At 41.8% G+C, this 21,739-nt stretch overlaps 1 protein-coding gene across 4 annotated transcripts in view; it reads left to right on the top strand.

Annotated features, from left to right (window-relative positions):
* The window catches only part of LOC102892869 (myomegalin), a 108,095-nt gene that overhangs the window by 47,167 nt on the left and 39,189 nt on the right, over positions 1-21,739 (top strand). For 3 of the 4 annotated variants that reach the window (XM_025052244.1, XM_025052241.1, XM_025052242.1), the window contains 16 exons: positions 4,701-4,832; positions 5,542-5,661; positions 5,888-5,980; positions 6,112-6,324; positions 7,194-7,352; positions 8,245-8,358; positions 8,535-8,672; positions 9,387-9,566; positions 10,464-10,658; positions 13,106-13,273; positions 13,437-13,518; positions 14,823-14,914; positions 17,719-17,835; positions 18,153-18,290; positions 19,084-19,196; positions 20,251-20,378. In XM_025052244.1, the coding sequence (XP_024908012.1) occupies positions 4,701-4,832; positions 5,542-5,661; positions 5,888-5,980; positions 6,112-6,324; positions 7,194-7,352; positions 8,245-8,358; positions 8,535-8,672; positions 9,387-9,566; positions 10,464-10,658; positions 13,106-13,273; positions 13,437-13,518; positions 14,823-14,914; positions 17,719-17,835; positions 18,153-18,290; positions 19,084-19,196; positions 20,251-20,378 (2,182 nt within the window). Of the gene's footprint in view, positions 1-4,700; positions 4,833-5,541; positions 5,662-5,887; positions 5,981-6,111; positions 6,325-7,193; positions 7,353-8,244; positions 8,359-8,534; positions 8,673-9,386; positions 9,567-10,463; positions 10,659-13,105; positions 13,274-13,436; positions 13,519-14,822; positions 14,915-17,718; positions 17,836-18,152; positions 18,291-19,083; positions 19,197-20,250; positions 20,762-21,739 lie in introns of those variants that run through there. The other variant, XM_025052243.1, reaches the window with a different exon arrangement.

Below are 21,739 nucleotides of genomic sequence, written 5' to 3' on the forward strand. Positions count from 1 at the left end.
ATCCTAATAAGCACATTTAAAATATGGTCATTGTGCCTTTAGGTCAAGTTCCTTTACTTCACTAAATTGGGACATTAGGAAAATAGATGTTTAAAACAGTAGTATGTGACCTTTCTGCTGTCACCTGGCTTACATTCTTTACTGTTTGTTAAATAATAAAAAATTGAGAGAAGGGAGAAAATAGCATTCAGCTTAAAGAATCATGGCATTTAATTACTGTGCCATTTTCTCTAATAATTAAGGATGTGGGGGAAAATGGAAAGATAAATTGGGCTCAAAGTGTTTGTAAATGTGAATTTTAGGCCCCTGATCTATTGTTTTAGTCAGGGTGACATTGAAGCTCCTTAAGGCTTGTGCTTTATGACAAAGCCAGAGCTAAGGGGGACAAAGGCAGACTGGTTGTTGTCTATTTCTCTGAACAAATGTGGATAGAATAGAAATAAATGTAAATTATTTTTGGTAGTTGTCTTTTTAGTTTGTAGAAGGAAGAAACATGAAAGAAAGAAATCCTTTAGTTAAATTGTGCTACATATATAAAGAAAACCTTTTCTTCAAAAGAGCAAGACTGATTTTTCTGCAAGGTCATTTTGATTCCTTGTTTAGTGCTCTATTTGTGCCATTCTGTGCATTATTATCACCACCACAGTTCCTCCTGATTGCTTTTCTCCTCTCTTTCTCTTTTGTTCTTTCTTCCTTATATATAAGAAAAACAGCAACAGTGTAGTTCTGCTTACTGATTTTCTGATATTATGTAAATTGACTGGCCTTCTATAGAATTTATGCCTGAAGACCCCCATGATTGTTTGGATATCAGAAGAAAGGTTTGAAGCTTTATTCTAGCTGCTATTTTCTTCTTCATTGTCTGGCCATGAACTAGAAAAGCTGTGATAGGAGGGGTGTGGTCCCTGAGTACATCACTTCAGCTCTGGCCCATGTGCAACTTCCTTTTCTATGTAAATTCAGAGAGCAGGAGATCTTTGCTTCAGGCCTGGCAATGCCAGGTCTGCTCCTGTGTGAGTGACTGCGGTAAATTATACCTCTCACAGTTTAGCTGCATAACCTAGATCAGGCCCTTCGGAAGGTGTAAGCGTTAGATGCTGGTCAAAGATTAGGCCTTTAATTTTATGCCAGTTGATGGTTCTTGTGTATCTCCTCTTCGTAACAATAGGATAGGAAATTACAGCAGTTTGAGATCTATGACTTGCTATTGTGAAAACTAGAAAGTGCCAAGAAAAATGCTGTTTACCCAGAAGATCAAAATTACTGCCTTTTAGCCCTAAGGTCTTGTATTCTACAGCCTTGGACCTGGAAGCAATTCTGTTTTCCGATACTGGAAAGGGTTTGTCTTGAGTCGAAAGCAACATAATTCAAAATTATTCTTACAACATGATTTTAGTAGCTGATAGTCTGGAGATTAACACTGATTAACTATATCAAGTATTACTGATTTCAGGCTCTATAAAATCTTCTTAGGAGCTATTGGTTAATGTACTTGATGCTTCGTACACATTCGATATGAGCCGTTGACTCAGTGAGACTTTGCTAAGTGCTCTTTTGACACTATTATCTGAAAGGACATTTTTTCTGAAATGTAAAACAATAAAGTATTACAAAGAAAGAAGAAACAAACATCTTCCAGCTTTTAGGTCAGTACATTACATTTACAGAATTAGGTGTTTAGTATAATTGATGTCAGGATGGTTCAGATAAGGTCCAGATTCAAATGTACTTTTCTGTGGCATTCTTTGGCTTTAAAGTTGCTGTTGAAATATCTGTATTAAACATTATCTGTCTGTCTGTCTGTCTATCAATCATCTCTCTAGTTGATTTCTAAGAGAGCCTAGGACTTAGGAGACAGGCCTGTTTTTGTTTGTTTGCTTTTGTTTTTACTGTTCTTGTTCACTAATTAAAAACCTTTGCTCCCTATGATATTCCAGGCATTACGGTAGGCAGCGGGTTTACAAAGGTGAAAGATACATTACCAACTTAAGTGCTTTCGGTTTAGTCGGATCCTTTGCCTGATTTCCTGTGTAACTTTGGACAGATTATTATTACCTTCGTCATTTCCTCAAATGTAAGATGAGATCGGACCAGATAGCTGAAAGATTTTCTTCACAGCGCTAAAATTCTTTAGTTCAAAGTGCATAACATGACCACCTTTCCTGCCGTTTTAAACTTGAGACTGTTTTCTTTAATTCTGCTTGTTAGAGTTTAAATTTGGAGAATAAAATAAGTGTTACTGGAAAGTCGTTTTACACCGAGGAAGTGAGAAGTTCTGTAGAGAATGTTTTAGCATTGAATAAACAATAAAATTATCAGCTACAATTTTTCGTGCATCACTATTTCGTAGTCACCTCTCCTGTGGCGTGACGTAATTCACACAGCTTCAGGGCACAAGACTCCTGTTATCCCACAACAGCGGATATCTCCATTTTTCTGGGAGTCATTTTCCTTGATTCCTTTCCCTTTTTTTCTCTCCCACCATCCAGTCCTGACGACTCTGCTTTCCAGACATATCGGGATCTATTCATTCATTGCTCTCCCCGTCCGTTACTTCCACTACCGCCCAAGGTATTCCTGCAGCCACCTCCTGCCCGCCTCCTCCCTGTTTCTGCTGGTGCCCTCCCCACCCGCACAGAGCAGCTTGAGGGAGCTTTTCAGAATTTAAATGAGTGAACTCTTTTTCTGGTAAAACACTGCAGTCCATTCTCATTTCAATGACTACGAAATTTAATTTCATTAACCCTGGTGTCCAGAAGCTGTACATGACTTGGCCCCTGCCTTCCTTCCTTCCAACCTCAGCATGTATTCCTGTCTCCTTGGCCCATTTCGCTCTGGCCCTGTCCTGTCCAGCAGGGTAGCCACTAGCCTCATGTGACTGTTAAGCACTCGAAATGTGGCTAGACTGAACTGACATGTACTCCGAGTGTGAAGCATACCCCTAATGTCAAAGACTTGTACCAAAAGAATATAAAGCATCTTGTTAATAATCTTTCTATTGAATACATGTTTATGATAATATTTTGGATATAGTATGTTGGGTTAAATAAGACATTTTGTTAAAATTACGTTCACCTATTTTTACCTTAGTCAATGAAGATACTAGGAAATTTTAAATTACACATATGGCTCATATTGCATTTCTTTCAGAAAGTGATACTCTAGTCGCGTAGGCCTTTCTCTTCCCCAGGCTCATGTCCACTGTAGGTCTTTTCCATTTGCTGTTCCCTCAGCCCAGGTTGTTCTTCTGTAGGTCTTTGCAGGACTGGCTCCTTGTCATTCAGATGTCTATTTAAATGCTGCCTCATAGAGACCTTTCACTGATCCACCATTTAGAGTAACAACCACTTTCCTGTTTCACTGCCTAAGACTTGTTACTATCTGATATTTTGTGTATTTCCTTGTTCCTTTATTATGTAGCTCCTCACTCCAGCCTCCACAGTGCTTCGCATTCTAGGGTACCCAGTAGATGTGCAGGATAGTGCAGGGCGAGAGCATAATGAGCAAAGGAGATAGCTATACATGATGAAGTAGAAAAATTGATGAATGGCGCTGGAGGACTAGCAAAGATTTTTCTCCTGAAATCTTTTTACTTCTGTTCAGTTCCTGGTGGGAAAGAGATTTAATTTAAGGTCAGCTGTAACTCCACTTTCTGCAAGGTGATAATCAGAGTTTGAAAGAAGAAAAAATGAATAGCAATTGCCCTTTTGTTCTCTTCCTATTGGGTTTATATTTTTTCTATTTGGAATGGGAAGAGCAGAGAGGAAGAAGTTGGAGTTTAATGCCACAGTGAATTCTGTAGCTCATAATGAGTGGTACAGTTCAAAAAGTTTATCTTAGATTGATCATCCCATATATCAATAATATGTTTTTATCTTAATTGTTTTGGAGAACTGATATTCCTATAATACATACCTCCTTCCCAGACCACTGTAGATTTTAAAATTTAGTTTTAATTTTTTAACTTTTTCTTTTGAAATAATTTCAAACTTAGAGACATCACAAGGGAAGTACAAAGAACTCCCAGATTCACCAGTTGTGAATATTTTGCTATATTTGGTCTATCATTCCCTTTGTCTGTAGACACACTATTTTTTTATTCCCAAACCATTTGATAATTAGTTGCAGATATTATGCACCTTTACACTAAATACTTCAGCAATTACTTCCTAAAGATGTGGGCATCTCTTGCATAACTACAGGACTTAGTGTTGATAAAATAATATTAATGTGTAGTCCGTAGTCAAATCTGCCATTTTTTTCCATCAAGCAGGCATATTATAAGAAAGATAATTGGAATATAACTTTTCCTCTCTTAAGGATGGCATAAATTTGATCAGTATGCCTTTTGAATTCTCTGATCGAAAATAGGATAAAGCAAATATTTGGTCACCATAAGCATTTTCTATTTTGAACCACCCCCCTCTCTTTAAACTCTGAATTAATTGCTTTAACTGAATATGTAGTGTTTGCATAGTTTGTAGAAAGCAGTAGGGAGGTAAGCTAGGGCGCGTAGGGAGGATGGAAGTGAATCAGTACTGTTAATATGGAAAAGGACTGTTCAGGAATCCATACTGATAATTCATGCAACAGCTCTGGTTTTCTAAGTCTCTGGCAAAAGGTGCCAAAAAATGTTGGAAGATAAAATTTAATGTCGGTTACTTTTAACTCAACTCAGTTGTCTTGCTGCTTCTTCCTAGCCCATGACTGAAGAGTCACTCAGACAACAAAAGCTGAATTCAAATGAGACCATTATAACTCAACAGCCTGTATCCGATTCTCACGTGGCAGAACTCCAGGAAAAAATCCAGCAAATAGAGGCCACCAACAAGGTATGTCCACCACCGTGACCTCTTCGAGACCACAGCTTTACCGAGGATGTGACTGACTCCAGTCGAGTCTGTCAGCCTCTTTGAGTAGGGCTTGGGAGATGGACACTGTGTGTGCCTGGTAATATTTGATCTAAAAGTATAGTCCTTTATTTCTCATCTGGATTTTAGCCTGTTCTGCACGGATCAGAATTTCCGGTGCCTCCTAGGTCTGTGATGAAAACTCGAATGAAGTCTTTACCTGTATGAGGTGCCCAGACAGGAGTTTTGTGCTTCTGACTTTGGCTTAACCTCTCATCACCTCATATCACATGGATTTTAACATGTGCTTAGAAGGGAATTACCGTAATTCGGATGCTGAGCTTCAGGCCTGGTGTAGTCCTGTCCCATCATAGATAGCAGAAGCTCCTTGGTCTTTGTGTAAGGGATCCACAGTGACTTGTGTGGCCAAGTGCCTAGTATGGCTGCCATCATAGAGAAAGCACAATGCGTGAGAACCGAAGCAATCGAATACCAAAGGAAGTATCTCATATATCCTGCTACTTTCTCTTGCTGATTGACTTAATACTTTAATGGTTACTGTATGTGAGGAAAATAGCAAGGTGATATTCCTGAAGAAGACCTTTAAAACTAAATTTGAGGACGGACTTTATGGTTACATTTGAGATTAAAAGAAATCATTGACCTAACCGTTTTTCTTTGCTGAATTCAGATTCTTCAAGAGAAACTGAATGAAATGGACTACGAACTGAAGTCTGCTCAGGAGTCAACTCAGAAGCAAGATGGTGTAATTCAGGGCCTCAAGGAAACTCTGAAAAGCAGGGAAAGTGAGGTAAATACTTGGCAATCAAGGACCTGTGAGGAAACGATTTGTCCCATCCTAGTGGACAAGTATTCTGTATTTCGTAGAGATGGATATTGTCAGACTAACAAATCTTAGCCTAGAGAAGTTGTAGCTTGACCTAAATTGATGTTTCGGAGCAGTCCTGTTACGGGTGAGATAATGGAATTTATGTTTAGTTTACTAATACGTTTGGCACTTCCTCTCTCTCTTTCAGACCGAGGAGTTGTACCAGGTAATCGAAGGTCAGAACGACACGATGGCGAAGCTCCGCGAAATGCTGCACCAGAGCGAGCTTGGACAGCTCCACGTGCGTGAGGGTCACCCGGGCGAGGCTGGTTGAGGAAGCGCCATTCTTAGCCACAGCCTCGACCTTGCTGGTCTTCTCGGCTGCTCGGTGCTCGCTTTCCTTGAGGTTATGGTTTTTACTCTCTTTTGCAGAGTTCGGAAGGTGCTTCTGCAGCTCAGCAGCAGGTGGCTTTGCTTGACCTTCAGAGCGCTTTATTCTGCAGCCAGCTGGAAATACAGAAGCTCCAGAGGGTGGTCCGACAAAAGGAACGCCAGCTGGCCGATGCCGAACGATGTGTCCAGTTTGCAGAGGCTGCGGCCCATGACAGAGAACAGCAGAGAGAGGCTTCTTGGCAGCATAACCAGGTAAATCATTAATCCTTTTGTGGCCCTAAATGCTGACTTTGCCCCGACAATAACTTGTTATCAGGACAGTTCGTATTGAACCCTTGAGTCATTCATTTGCTTAATCTAAGTAGCTCAGTTCATTTTGCTGCCCTCATACCATGTGTTGAATTTTGGGCCGTGTTCTGGAGATACAAGAGTAAAAATCCCAGGCTCTTTCTCTTAAGTTCTTTGTAATTTAATGTGAGAGACGGTCACGTAAACAGAATTTCGGTGTGGTAAATACTACAGAGGAGGAACGCATAGGGTCCTATAGAAGTAGGAGGGGGTGGGCAAGAGCGAAGGGAAAGCTTCATGAAGGAGGCAGCATCTGAAGTTATTCTCGAAGGATGGCGAAAGCCAGCGAGACAGGAAGGGGGGAAGGACAACTGAGACCCAGGGATGGCATGCGCAGTTAACCGTGTGTACATGTATTTTAAAATAAAACACATAACTCAATGGTTTCTTGTTAACTTAGAGCATATGCTATCAATTTTTTTTTAAAGATTTAAAAGGATGATAGAACTATTCTATCCTTGATCTTACAGTAAAGTAAAAAATCCGGGTTTATAGTGTGACGGTCATGCTTAGCAGTTATAAAAATCTATCATTTTTAAACCAAAAAATTAGTATCGAACTACAATATCAAATTTACATTCTATCTCTATTCAATTTGCACAGCTTCCCACATCCTGTTTGATTCATGTATATTTCTATAGTCACTTTAAGAATTGCACTTTGTGCTACTTTATATTTCATTCCACATGCCTGGAAAGTTTTAAGGCCTTCATATCTAATGTGACCGTGTGAAAATTTTGGATTGTTTAAAAAAGGAAATCTCTTTAATTCAGGAATTGCGAAAAGCCTTGCAGCAGATACAAGGAGAATTGCAGAATAAGAGCCAACAGCTTCTTACTCTGGAGACTGAAAAATACAATGAGATTCGAACCCAGGAGCAACACATTCAGCACCTAAATCACAGTCTGAGTCACAAAGAGCAGCTGCTTCAGGTGAGGCCACATAATGATTTCAACCATCACTAGCCTCAGAGAGCCCTGAAAGTTTTTGTTCACATAACCTCAAGATAGCAGTCCACCTGTGTCGAGTACCTGCTGCATGTAGAACATTGAGAGCTGGGAATCAGGAAGATTCAAAATAAATAGTAAGTACAGTCTGTGATCCAAGATGCTCACCCACAAGTGTAAGAAACAATAAAGACAGACCCGAAAGTCTTAATCTCTACTCGGTGAGTGGTTATTCAGCCTCTCTGTGAGTGTCAGGTAGCGTGCCAGGTGCCGGGAGACAAGGAGAAGATATGCCCACTGCTCTCAGTCTCGCAGGTGAAGACATTTGTATAGAAATTGCCACAGTTATTTAGACGATAAAACGAAAGTTTTAGGGAGAAGTGGAACGCTAAGGAAGAGTGATCAGTTCTGCCGCCTGCTCTAAGCTTCAGTCACATTACTCCCTCGCCTTTTGCCGAGCACACAATGTTTTCAGAGTATGCATTTATTGTGCATACATTTTTTTTCTCTGGTAGAAATACCCCCACCGGTGACCTCTTCACTTGAGAAGCTTCTGTCCTTTTAAGACTCAGAGCAACTGGAACCTCTTTCGTGAGATCTTTAGGGACACCTTCAGGCCAAGTTAGACAGTGCATCCTTGTGCCCCTAGTAGGTAGCCACACACACACACACACACACACACACACACACACACACACACACACACGATAGAATAGTCAACAATTTATATGTCTTATCTCTGCTAAACTGTGTTCCCCTTGAGAGTGACCACATTTTGTTTTTTATCCCGAATAACTAACAAATTGCTCGGCAAAGTGTGGGAGTTCCGCTAATATTGGATAAACGAATAAAAGAAAATATTTTTTGGTCTCATTAGGAATTTCGGGAGCTCCTGCAGTATCGAGATAACTCGGACAAAGCCTTTGAAGCAAACGAAATGTTGCTTGAGAAACTGCGGCAGCGGATACAGGATAGAGACGTCGCTCTAGAGGTGTGTCCCACAATGTTGCTGACAGCGCTGTGGGTTTTCGTGCCCACACAGCTTCTATAGAAATGTGTGTCTACTTACTTTGCCGCCTTTCGGAGTTGACGTTTGGACTCTTACTGGCAAAGGGTGGTCATGATAGTGACCGTGGCGGAGCTTCAGCGTGCTTGCTTTCCTTGCAGCGGGCCATAGACGAGAAGTTCTCCTCTCTAGAAGAAAAGGAGAAGGAGCTGCGGCAGCTCCGTCTGGCCGTGAGAGAGCGCGACCACGACCTGGAAAGGCTACGTGGGGTCCTCTCCTCTAACGAAGCCACCATGCAGGTGAGAGCGAAAGCTGGCACGGCGCGGCCCCCTCTCCCACTCGGACTCCTGAAGCATCGGCCCCTTCCACCATTTGCCAAAAACCAGGGTATTAGCTTCATGAGGAAAAAAAAATACAAAACCAAACAAAAACAGCAGTCATTGGTTTCATCACTGTAGGTTAGAAAGTGAGAAGTTTTAGCACTTTCAGGAACTTTGCGGGGGAGGCAGTGAATGTGGATTCGTATACATGGTTCTAATTCATTTCTAGTCCTTGTCAATATCTGTATACTTTTACATAAGCATCACCAGGCGCAACTATTGTATCGTGGCCTTCTCTTTAATGTTATATGTATGTCCCTGTATGGCCACCTCCAGAACACTTGTTTATTTTATTGATATTTACTGTGGGCTATTTTTGTATATTTCTTTTAGAGCTTATATACCTAACCGCTTGTCACTTCTTAAGTCTTTCACTTCCTCTATAGCATAGCCGGCTCCCTCCAAAACATTTCCTTTATCATTTGCTGTATATTTATCTCTCTATAAACTAGACGAGAGTTTCTAAAAACAGAAAATAGATTAGTTTGGCATTGTTAGATTAAATACTAAGTTTCCTTTTCTTGTAAAAAAGTTGCTGGATAATTTAGGAGGTGATGTAAAGGTGGATCCAGTTTCTTATTTATCTGAAGAGTGGGTGGCCCTTCGACTCACAGTTGCTTTCCTTGTGACCAGAGTCTGGAGAGTCTCCTGAGGGCCAAAGGCCTGGAAGTGGAACAGTTATCTGCTACCTGTCAAAACCTCCAGTGGCTGAAGGAAGAAATGGAAACCAAATTTGGCCGTTGGCAAAAGGAACAAGAAAGTATCATTCAGCAGTTGCAGACGTCTCTGCACGACAGGAACAAAGAAGTAGAGGCAAGACTTTAGTTAACTTAGAGGCAGTTGGTTTAGTGATTACATAACTCCGTCTCGGAAGAGGGCTCTTGAAGTCTGGAGTCAGTGACCCAAGTCTCATTCCACTCTGTGCCGAGACAAGTCATTGGCTTTCCCTCGGATCTTTGTCCCTACACCTGTAAACTCACGGAGACAATTACCTTTCTCAAAGGAATTATGTGAAAATCGATGAGATCTAAAAATGCACCTCCGATATGAAAGCTAACCTTTAGTAGTTAGGGTGCTCATGCTGTGTAGGTACCATTTTAAGAGCCTAGTGCATCTTATGAATCTTCATAAGTCTGTGAGGTACATACTTTTATTCCTCTTTTACGGATAAGTTAACAGATTTCCGACGTGAGGTGACTTGTCCAAAGTGAGATCGCCGATCAGTGGCAGAGCCAGCGTGCAGCCCAGGCAGCGCGGAGCCACGGCTTTAACCACCGACTGCCTCTGGGTGTGGAAATAGGAGCTGTACCACTGTGCTAAAAAATGCGGCGCTCGTCATTCTTTTTCAGCGTATTTTTTGTCCCACCCATGAAGTTACACTGGGGAGAAAATGAATGAACCGAGTATCCATTGATTCTCATTTAATATCTATTATGTGTCCTGAGCAAATAGGGAAAGGACTTATTTCACAAAACAATATCTAAGTTGCATCTATAACAGTGAAAAGCCTTTCTGTATTGTAGTGTTCATTCACTGAGCACATATTTACAGCCTCCTGTGTGCTAGATCCAGGTAAACAGAACTAAATAAGATATCATACTTGCTCTTCAGAATCTCACAGCTCCTCCTGTAGTACAGTCTACCCTTTGTAGTAGAGGCGATTCTTTCCTTCAAAACTTACACAAAAAAAAACTCTTTCTTCTGTCTTAGGATCTCAGTGCAACGCTGCTCTGCAAACTCGGACCAGGACAGAGCGAGATCGCGGAGGAGCTGTGCCAGCGTCTGCAGCGGAAGGAAAGGGCGCTGCAGGACCTCCTCAGTGACCGAAACAGGCAAGCCGCGGAGCACGAAGTGGAGATTCAGGGCCTGCTGCAGTCTGTGAGCGCCAGGGAGCAGGCGAGCCAGGTGAGGGCTAACGCGCAGACCGGAGGAGCGTCCCTCAGCACGTTTGTAGTCTGCACGTAGGAAGCTTTTGAACCTCGTGATGTGTGTTTATGTCCTTTTACAGTCTATTCTTTTAGATTTTTTTCGTTCAGTCTGTTAACTAGACTACAGTTTTACATCATTCATCAAAGTGTGTATTATTTTTAGAACACTTTGCATTGGAAGGGTGCCTGAACAGTACATGTCCCCGCCCGTCAACTTCATGTCTATCTTATTTTCCTTAATATTCTGATAATTTTGAAAGAAAGGAATAGGGAGTTCTGGAATGTTTTGATTTTGATTCTAAATTATCAAGACTTGAGTGATAGTTTGTATTTCCAGGCAGGGTGTGGGAAAACTTACACTTCACATATTTTCTCTTAATTTTTGTAAAAGCTGAGTGATCTTAAGAGGAAAAAAAAAAAGGATTGTGTTTTTCAAAACCACGATGAGAATATGTAATCTCTTAATAACATGGGATAAGTTAATCTCAAAATAATGGTACACAGGTATTTCAAAAGTAAATTCCTAATTTCTCCTCATTCTCGTATACCTTCCTCCCCCAGGCTGGAGACTGGCATAGTTGACTTGTGCCGCATTTCAGGGACCAGTCACTTAAAATCTCCATAGAGACAACTAGAGACAACTAGATTCTTACCATCTGCCTGCGTTATCTAAGCATCATGTTTCTAGTGCCTCCGTATATAATGGGGCGCTGACGTTCCACTCCTCTAATTCTCAGGCCCACTGAGTAAATACACATTTTGTCAGAAACACGCTGCCTCGTGCTGCAGAAATGGCTTCTGTGATGTATACCTAACAGAACCTTTGCGAGCTATTCAAGTCTCTGGCAAGAGCCTAATAAGTCTTTATATGAGTTTTCTTTTTAACCCCTTTGTTATTTGAAAGAATTAGTCTTATTACATCTCAGAAAGAAATACTGTAGGCTGCTGGCAGTAAAATAATGGATCCTAGGAGATGACGGAAATGGCAGAAGAGCCCCAACGCGAGAGGAGCAATGGCTGCGTTCTTCAGATCTGCTTCTCAAATTTTACATGCAGAAGAATCCCCTCGGTAGCTTTTTTAAAACATGGATTCCCAGGCTCATCTCAGAGATAGAAATTGGCGGGTAGACAGCGGGGACTCATGAATTTGCGTGTCTGACAAGCTTGCAGGTGATGGTGAGGCTGCTGGTCCATGGACCACACTGGGAGGAGCACTGCCCAAAACAGTACTGCTAGGAAGAGAACACCAAGGCAGACAGGGCACATCCGTGACGCAAGAGAGCTTATATGTTATTCATTTTGTTCTATACCGTAATTTTTACAGAGATTTTTTTTATTAAGGCAAATTAATAATGGATTGTTACCTCTAACACGGTTATGTCTAAATCCCTAAGTCGCCCAAATATTATTTATTAAAAATGGAGTTATTCTCTTATTTCTGTTAGAAATTATAACAGGAGCCCAACTTCTCATTGAAAATAGTAGTAATTCTTCTCAGAGGCAGTTGGTGCTATGATACAGTTAACCGAGTTTCGATTCATCATCTTACACCCCCAGTAATTTTCGCCTTAGTTTATTATTTCCAGATTTTCTGATGAAATGCAGACTTTTATGTAGTGATAGTCACAAGTAATGTTCTGGATCTTTTTCTTATTCCATCATCCATCTTTGAAAACTATGGGATTCGAAGTGAAATCAACTGGGTTTGGTGGTTTTGAGGTTTAGATTCTCCTGATCATATGATCCGATGCAAAAGTTTCTGTGTAATCGATTCATTCAGTAAATATGTACTAAGTGCTTCCTTTGTGCTGGACACTGTTCTGGGTCCTTGGGATTCAGCACTGAACAAAAGCATCACAGCACCTGCCCTGAGGAAATTTATATCCGGCTGGGAGAGAGAGAGACAGTAAATATATATTAGATAATGGTAAGTACATGGTAAAGAAATTTGGCACAACAAGGAGAATTGGGAATAAAGAAGAGATTACTGTCTTGATAGTCCGTGTGGAGAAGGCCAATCTTACAAGATAACTGTGGCAGAGACCCGAAGGGAGCAAAGCAAACAAGAGTTAGGGCGAAGAACGTCCAGGTCAAAGGCACATGCCCCAGAGTAAAGAAAGACATCTCTTATCCCAGTCCAAAGCACCGCCATGACACTTTAGTCTGAAAGAGTTCTAGCAGAACCAATTTCAGATTATTTTATATTTAATAGTTTTGTTATATTCAGTTTTTCCAGTATTCTGCCTATGAGAGACTTTCCTTCCACTCTTCGACTATGTTTTCCCCTATAAACTGAAAGCAAAGAAACTCTTTTTTAGGGTCCCTCTGGCTTCATAAACAGTCAGCTTCTAACGAATGACATCGGAACACAAAGTCTGTTTTATTAGAGTATCTTTCTAATGTTATGTTTGATTTCTTTACTAGGCTGCTGCAGAAAGGATGGTACAAGCCCTAATGGAAAGAACTTCAGAATTACAGGCCCTGCGCCAGTATTTAGGAGGGAAAGACTTCATGGTGTCCCAAGCACTCATCTCTAACCAGCCAACTGAAGTCACCTGCATCAGCCCCCATCTTGGGGAGCAGATTGACCAAGTAAGAACTATGGACTTGTGCAGATACTCATGCCAGCAGCATTTGCTTTTTATATTTGAAGCATAAGTTTGATCATTTTAATGCTGAGTCATGTGAGAACACCCCCAAGTCCTTGTCACAGTTCCTGCATCTTCCTAAGTCCCCCAACTCTTCCAATTTTTAGGGTTCAGTGCATTTACCCTCCGGAGGTGATAACAGTCCACTGACTGCCAAAGGGGATACCAGCTTGCCCAGGCCCTCCTTAGGTAAGTATCGGGTTTCATTTCCTGAAGGGACGTCTGTCTTTTCTTCCTAGAATTCTCTGTTAGTAGGTTTGGCCAAGACTCTCTTCCCTTCCTACTGTCATGGAAAAAACAAGTTCAGGTTCCCCCAAGAGGGAGAGGCACGTCTGTTCTCGGAGAACTGCCCTTACCTTGAGTCGAGGTTACTGCTCCGGGTCCACAGCGTGGCCCAGGGAAACTGCATCATAATTTTCCTCTTCAGACAGCTTCACAGGGCTTCAGATGCAGGAGGCAGAGTTTCCAAACGTGCATAGCAGGACCACGGGCCTCGTACCTCCTCCCGGAGATCTTTTCAGAAGGCCGAGGATACTGTCACTTGACGTCACCTACATACCAGTGTCGGGAGAGGCAGGCAGTGTACATTGAGTTATTTGCCAAGCTCAGCTCCATCCAAGGGATGGTCATAGGCCTCGAACTCCCTAAAAACAACCCAATTCTGTGTGTGGTGGGAGCAGAATCCCAGTGGAAACTGGGATTAGAGTGTGACCTTTGCAGAACAGCATGTTGGGACCTGGGGTAGTTTCGAGGAAGACATTGCCCTTCCAAAAGGAGGGACTTGCCAGGATGAGTGAAGTGGGGACTGTAGTCCCACGAGAAGAAAGTTTGCAGACTTAGGGAATTAACTCAGGATTTTTTAATGATATTAAGAGTATAAAAACTAAGCATCTATGTTAAAGTGTAGGGTTTTCTGGAATTCCATAAATAGGTCATACAAGTAGTCATTTTTTGCATAGGAAAACTGTGCTAGCTGAAGAGTAAAGAATACTAGATTTATTTAATTTACTGCCTATTTTAACCTTTTTTTAAAAAGTAACTTCCTCCACTTTTTTATTTTGCAAATTTCAAACCTGTAGAAAGTGTCAAAAATAGTACCTTGAATACCCCGATACATTTGCGTTATTTCTTTGTATGTACACACACAGATATTCTTTTCTGAGCCATTTAAAAATTACTGCAGACATCATGACACTTTGCCCCTAAATTCTTCATTATGTATTTCCTGAGAACAGGGCATTCTCCTACGTAACTGCAATGTAACTTCACATAGAAAATCTAACCTTGATGTGGACACACTGTGATTTACTCAGTCTTTTTATAGGCATTTAGGCGGCTTGCAGTATTTTGCTTTTACCAATAATGCTGCGAAGAACAACCTGTGCATTTGTGTTTTTTTATTTTTTATCCTCAGAGTAAATTCTCAGAAATGAGGCAGGAGGTATCACATTATGTCAATAGTGATTAAAACTAGCCCTGGTTTTCATTTTTAGGGGACTCGGATGCAGTTGCGGGGCTGGAAAAAGAACTGAGTAACGCCAAAGAGGAACTTGAACTCATGGCTAAAAAAGAAAGAGAAAGTCGAGTGAGTGTTTTAGTCATACCTAATTTCTAAATTCCTATTTTTTCTTTCAAAATAATTTTTATTTAAAAGAGTACAGTTCTCCAAGTATAATCTCTGGGTCCAAATACCAGGTATGCCTTTTTTTTATTTTCTGGAGAAAAATATAAATCACTTCATATACACATTATCTCTCCAAGATGCTCTTGTTCTTATAAATGGAGACTGTTAAAGCTTTTTAAGAGCTGAAGTAACACAGCTTTCTCTGCCCATTGCTAACCAGAATAAAATAATTGTGAAGTATTTGTGAAAAAATGAAGTTCTGTATAACTGCTGCTTAGAATTATGCCATTAGATCTATCAAAATTGGTTTTGGAAACAGAACAAGAAAATTTGAGAATAATCAATGATGTTTATCGAGTACTTGCTCTATGCAATGTACCGTACTGGGTACTTAAATTAGCGCTAATACTTATAACTCCATGCAAAGTAGGTGATGTCGGCCCTGTTTTATAGATGAAGCTGAAAAGCTGACTTTTTAAAACATGGAAGTGGGGAATAGTCTTATAACTAAGAAATGCCAAAGCTAAGATTTAAACTCGGGTCTTTTGTGACTCAAAATGCTTTCTAAGAAGTCATTTCCCGGAGCAGATAGTTTTCCCCATCCTTATGCTCTATTTCTGGCGGTAGAGTTTCCCTCCGTTTTCTTAGAAGAGGCCCCTCAGCCTATGGAATCTTCCCCTCTGCCTCCCTGTGCAGCGAGTTGTGTGTCCAGCTCCGATGTAGAAGGAATGTTAGGGCCACGGTAGGGCGTTACAGACAATGGTAGACGACCAGTCAGCGCCATGGGACCCAGCGTCCAGGTCAGCCGGCTGGTCGGGGCAGCTCCTCAGCTTTGCCTTAGTCCGATCCATCGCACAACACCTGTGTTCATATTTGCGATGAAATTATCGTACCTCTTAATTTCTCTTTCCATACCATGTATCTCCTTACTAGCAGCCTCAGGTTATATGACTAAAGTTTTGAGGATATGAAATTGTGTGCTTTTTAAAAAATACCAGTTTTAAAAATCTCCTAGTTCCAACCCCCTCTTCTTTTGGTTCTGCCCTAGCTGTTATCTGATTATTCATGTCAGATATTTTAGTTTCCACATGCCGTTCCTGTTTTTCTCATATGTATTCAATTCATAGTAATGTTACTTTTTAGTTTGGCCTTTTTTTCAGGATTGTAAACTTATAATGACTATAAATGGATGTTTGAATATTATAAATAGCTCTGTCGCTTACCTTCATGTGTCCTTAATCAACTACCAACTTCTCAGTTCAGTTCCACTAGATACATCATTACTTTCTCTCTAATATTAAGTACTTACCAAAAGCCACCCGCTGGTCGGGGCAGCTCCTCAGCTTTGCCTTAGTCCGATCCATCGCACAACACCTGTGTTCATATTTGCGATGAAATTATCTTATCGTACCTCTTAATTTCTCTTTTCATACCATGTATCTCCCATTTTACAGTGGAGGAAACTGAAGCTCAGTTTAAATGCCTTGTCATGGAGATTATGCCACGATTTAAAACCCATGCGTGTCTGATTGCAGACCTTTGTCTTGCTCCAATTATGTTTCTTCCTTATGATTATCAGTGAACTTTGTTACAATAAAATATTTCTCATTTTCTGGTGAGGAGACATGGAAGATACAAGACTGGAAGTTTAGGGCACACAGTGCTAGTATTCGGTGGGACTTCTTCGTAGGTGGTGGCGAGTTCTTCCATCTGGGGGCGTGTACTGTTCATTGGTCTCTTGTGATGTCAGCAGCTGTTGATGCTGGATGGCTGTTTCCATCAATTCACTAAGGGGTGCAATGTGTATGTTTTTCTATCGTTTTTTTTCATTCGTTAGCTGAAATATTCCCCAAAAGCTGTAGAGTTTCCCAGATTTTTAACATTCCACCTACTGTCTTGAGGTAATAGTAGTAGTTTTCATTCATTGATTTCCTGCTATGTGCCAGGCAGTTTAGATACACTGTTAGATTTTCTCTATTCTCAAATAGCCCTGAAAAGTAGATGTTGTTCTCATTTTACAGTGGAGGGAACTGAAGCTCAGTTTAAATGCCTTGTCCTGGAGATTATGCCACGATTTAAAACCCACGCGTGTCTGATTGCAGACCTTTGTCTTGCTCCAGTTATGTTTCTTCCTTATGATTATCAGTGAACTTTGTTACAATAAAATATTTCTCATTTTCTGGTGAGGAGACATGGAAGATACAAGACTGGAAGTTTAGGGCACACAGTGCTAGTATTCGGTGGGACTTCTTCGTAGGTGGTGGCGAGTTCTTCCATCTGGGGGCGTGTACTGTTCATTGGTCTCTTGTGATGTCAGCAGCTGTTGATGCTGGATGGCTGTTTCCATCAATTCACTAAGGGGTGCAAAGTAGAGGTTTCTCTATCGTTTTTTTCATTTGTTAGCTGAAATACTTATATTAAGAAAAACTTCATCTTTTCTTCTATCTGCTAATGTTGCGAGACCACCCCTTCAAGTATCATAAAAAATTCATTGATTAAACAAGTCGCGACATGTTACAGTGTTAACCAAACTGGACGACATCAGTGAAACCCCTTTGCAGCCCCCCGCCACAACACCCTTTGGTGTCGCACTGCGTGGTTTAGATGCGACCGACCCAGTAGAGGCGTCGTTCAGGTTCTAGTTTTCACTTGCGTTGCTGGCTGCGGTGGGATAATATGGAGCACCGTTCGCCTCGTCGTTGAAACGTAAATGCGGTAGGTGTGCTTTCTCTGCCCGCTGATGTCAGGACCCCTTCTGCCCGCAGATGGAGCTCTCTGCACTGCAGTCCATGATGGCCATGCAAGAGGAGGAGCTGCAGGTGCAGGCTGCCGACCTGGAGTCCCTGACCCGGACCGTGCAGATTAAAGAAGACCTCATAAAGGTCCTTCAGACTTTTTAAGGACCATCGGAAGTCGTTAGGCGCAGAGTACGCGTAGGGCATCTGCAAACAGCACCTGGATACGCTGCGTCCCTTGGCTGGTGCTCGTTATTTCTTTGATACGCTGTTAGATTGAGTCTCTTGATGTTATCATGTTCTCTTTGACTTGCATCAGAGTTGCTGAGGTTTCATAAAGAGTATATCGTTGTCTCCATATGGCTGATCAGTATCATGTCTGAAAGTATCGGAGACTATTTTAGGAGCATTCGCCCCTTGGCCGAGTAGTACTTTTATTACTAGTCTTGTTTTTTGACTTCTAGGACCTGCAAATGCAACTGGTTGATCCCGAAGACATACCAGCTATGGAACGCCTGACCCAAGAAGTCTTACTTCTTCGGGAAAAAGTTGCTTCAGTAGAATCACAGGGTCAAGAAGCTTCAGGAAACCGAAGACAGCAAGTAGGTTATTAGAATACAAACCTGATTTTTAGTGTGAACTAAACAATGGAAAAGATGAACCATGTTCAAAATTTTCCCAATTTGAAAAAAAGGAAAAGGAAAAGGAAAAAAAATCTCTGCCTCTGCCCCAGATTCTTTTGTAGATCCTATCCCATGTCTAACCTTTTTTTTTTTCAATGCCAGACGTTTCAGAAAGACCTGCTCTCCTGTGCCGCCTGTGTCCCTCATCCCTATCTTCTCACTCGCTGCTTACCTCGCTCCAATCTGGCTTTGAACTCTGCCCGTTCACTTAAACAGACCTACTGGTTCTACACTAACAGCTCCTCTTCTTTATAGCACTTTTTATAGTTCACAGTGACAGGTGTGATTGATGAGCATCTTTTCCCCCGACTAGCTAGAGACTAAGCTTTTCCCCAGACCAGAGGCTGGCTCATAGAAGGGGCTCAGTAAATATTTATCGAATGAATGAATGAGTGAATGAATGAATGAAGACCACTAGGAATTCCTCTTACATGTTTACTCCTTTCCTTTGGCCTCTTTCCTGTGCTTCTGGCTTCTCTCTCCTCTTTGTTCTCCTTGCTTCCATGTTTGATCTCTGCCTTACAGAGTTTTAAAAAAAGATAATGCACGTGAGATTGATTTGAAAACTAAAATACTATAGAAAGCTTAATTAAGTAACAAGCTAGTGCGAGGATTCAGTCATGGGACATGCTAATATGTTCTTTTGGTCTCAGGATGAGCTGGCCTCGTGCCTCGTGTCTCCATTCCCGTGTTGCTTTCGCTCTTTCCCCAGTTGCTACTGACACTAGAAGGACTGGTAGACGAACGGAGTCGGCTCAACGAGGCCCTGCAAGCGGAGAGACAGCTCTACAGCAGCCTGGTGAAGTTTCACGCCCATCCCGAGAGGTAAACGAGCGACCGCACCTTCCTCCTCGTGTTCCTCACTAAGCGCAGGTGCTTATGATGTTGGAGAGGCGAGAAGAGGAGAGCAGAGGCAGTCACTGGGGCTGCCCCGTTTGCCATCGGTTGTGTGGCTCGCTCTGAGCCAGAGTGTCGAAATCTTAAGTCAGGAATAGTGCTTATTCCTGCAGAACCAGGTGAGAAGACCTCACGGGTGTCTAAAACACCCTTGCGTGGAGTCAGGACACAGCGCGTGTTCCTCTTCTCCCAGCTGCCGGTCCCGGTAGGTTATGGTGGCTGATATCACCCCAGGGTCACTGAAAGCCATCGTGATGGATAATCTACATCCTATACCTCTTGATTTGGGGTCATGTATATTATGTCATTCTGATTCATTTTATGCTCCCCTCCCCCCGCCCCTTTTTCATTTTGTTTTCCCTCTTAGCCCCTTTTTCTCTTTCCCAGTTTTTATCCTTTTACTATTCAGTTTCTTCTGGTTTATTGTCGGGCTTAAAATTTTTTTCTTTCAACCTCAAGAAAGTGAAGGGAGAGGAAAGGTACTCTACGACCACTCGATTGTGTTACTTTTTAAAGACTCTCTGGGCCTTTAGTCTCTGTGAACAAATTCCTGTTCAGAGCACTGTCAAGTCTGGTTAACAGATGAGAGAACAGATGCTTCCATAGCAGTCCTGCTAGGAAGCTTCAATTTGCATATAGTTTTTCCTGGGTTTTGGTATTTTTCAGAAAGTAACGCTCTTAGTCAAATAATGAAATTGCTCTATTTTTGAGCTGTGGGGTATGAGATCAATCTCAGGAACTATAGTGTCACGTGAATCTCGGATAGAGGGACGAGCTGTAAAGGAAGGAGCAGGCCCTGCCGACCTCCCTGCAGTGCCCACAGCCCCACGATAAGATCGCGTGCGCTTCTCATGGCCTGGAGGACGGCGGCGTTAGGAAGCCTTGTGGCCCAGAGGGGCGTCGACGGCTCTTTGGGAGCCTGTGCAGACTCATTACCGTTGATGGCTAACCCATTTTCCTTCCGTATGGCATGTTTAATCAGCTCTGAGAGAGACCGAACTCTGCAGGTGGAGCTGGAAGGGGCCCAGGTGTTACGCGGTCGGCTAGAAGAAGTTCTTGGAAGAAGCCTCGAGCGCTTGAGCAGACTGGAGACCCTGGCCGCCATTGGAGGTGGGGAGCTGGAAAGCGTGCGAGGTCGTCACAAGCATGCCTTCTGAGCACTGGCGGGTCAGACTGCAGCCCAGGATGGAAAACCTTGTTTGCACTAACCAGACAGAGCCTTGGCTGACTTTGGCAGAATTAAACGGTGACTTACTAATGCTAAAACTGGTACAATTAGCATCAACTACAGAGTGAAGCTCACTTAAGTCTTCCTGTGTTTCACGGTACTTCTCTAACTCTAAGTTGAATGGCGGAGGTCACGAAGTATATTTGCACATTTTAAATCATTCCATTTGAGTTTTCCTACCATGTTCATCCTTTTCCCTAGGTCCTCCTCCTGATTCCCTCATTGCTTCTGCGGCCAATAAAGTTTATTCCTCCCCCACTTTTCACAATCCATTTCATATGATCCCTATCATGTCATAAATGCATGTGTGTGTATTATTTTTGCCATTCAAGCAACTCCTGCTTTTTGAGAGAGAGCAGTTTCCTAATCAAGGAAAAGCTTCAAGATGAGAGAGAGAGAGAAAGTCTATAAGAACGACTTTGCCAAAGTAGGATAACTCTTGTCAGAGGTAATCCAAGCCACATCTCCCACAGCGGACTGCAGGTATTGGGGGGACCAGGTTAAAGGGCAGAGGCAAAGACCGTTCAGGCGTTTATAGTAAACCTTTACCTCCGATATTGTTTCAGAGTTGATTATAGGATGACAGTGAAATCAGGTTAAATGCAGACTAAATTCCATTCAGATGTTTTTCTTTAAACCAAGGGTATGTTATTCAGTCAGCACATGACTTCAAGAAAGCTCTCAGGTCTTCCAGAATTCTCTATGTAAAATGATAATTTCAAATGAATGTCCCCCTTTAATTTAGTATTTCACCAAAGTAGTTGTTAGAGCCAGAAGAACGTATTGCTTGTATATTTTCATTTGCTAGTGGCACCAGATGGAGGCCTGTATTTTTCACTTTTTAGTGCTTATACGTTTCTCCATATTGAAATAGGTAATAGGTTTCAGGCTTGGAAGTGTTTGAATAGTTTAGAAAGAAATGTCACAGATCTGTGTTCATAGGTTTTGTCATTGTCTCGATGCTTTCTTACGGTGACAGGACAGATGTAAGGAAAGGGGCACTGGAGGTGGTATTTCTGGTGTCTTTAATGTCAAGAGTATAGAAAGGAACCAAGATTATTTGGAACTTTGTGGGTTCAACACCATGAGGTTTCTTATTTCTCAGATTAGAAGCTGAGATTTCAGTTTTTAAACATGGAATTGGATGAACAGGGATTGAGGCTTTCTGATACCATGAATGTGACCGGGTACCCTTTCTAAAGGTGGAGCACAATGACTTTTCTGTTTGCCGTCCATATTTTAC

The sequence above is a fragment of the Pteropus alecto genome, unplaced genomic scaffold, assembly GCF_000325575.1.
Source record: "Pteropus alecto unplaced genomic scaffold, ASM32557v1 scaffold106, whole genome shotgun sequence".
Classification (NCBI taxonomy): domain Eukaryota; kingdom Metazoa; phylum Chordata; class Mammalia; order Chiroptera; family Pteropodidae; genus Pteropus; species Pteropus alecto.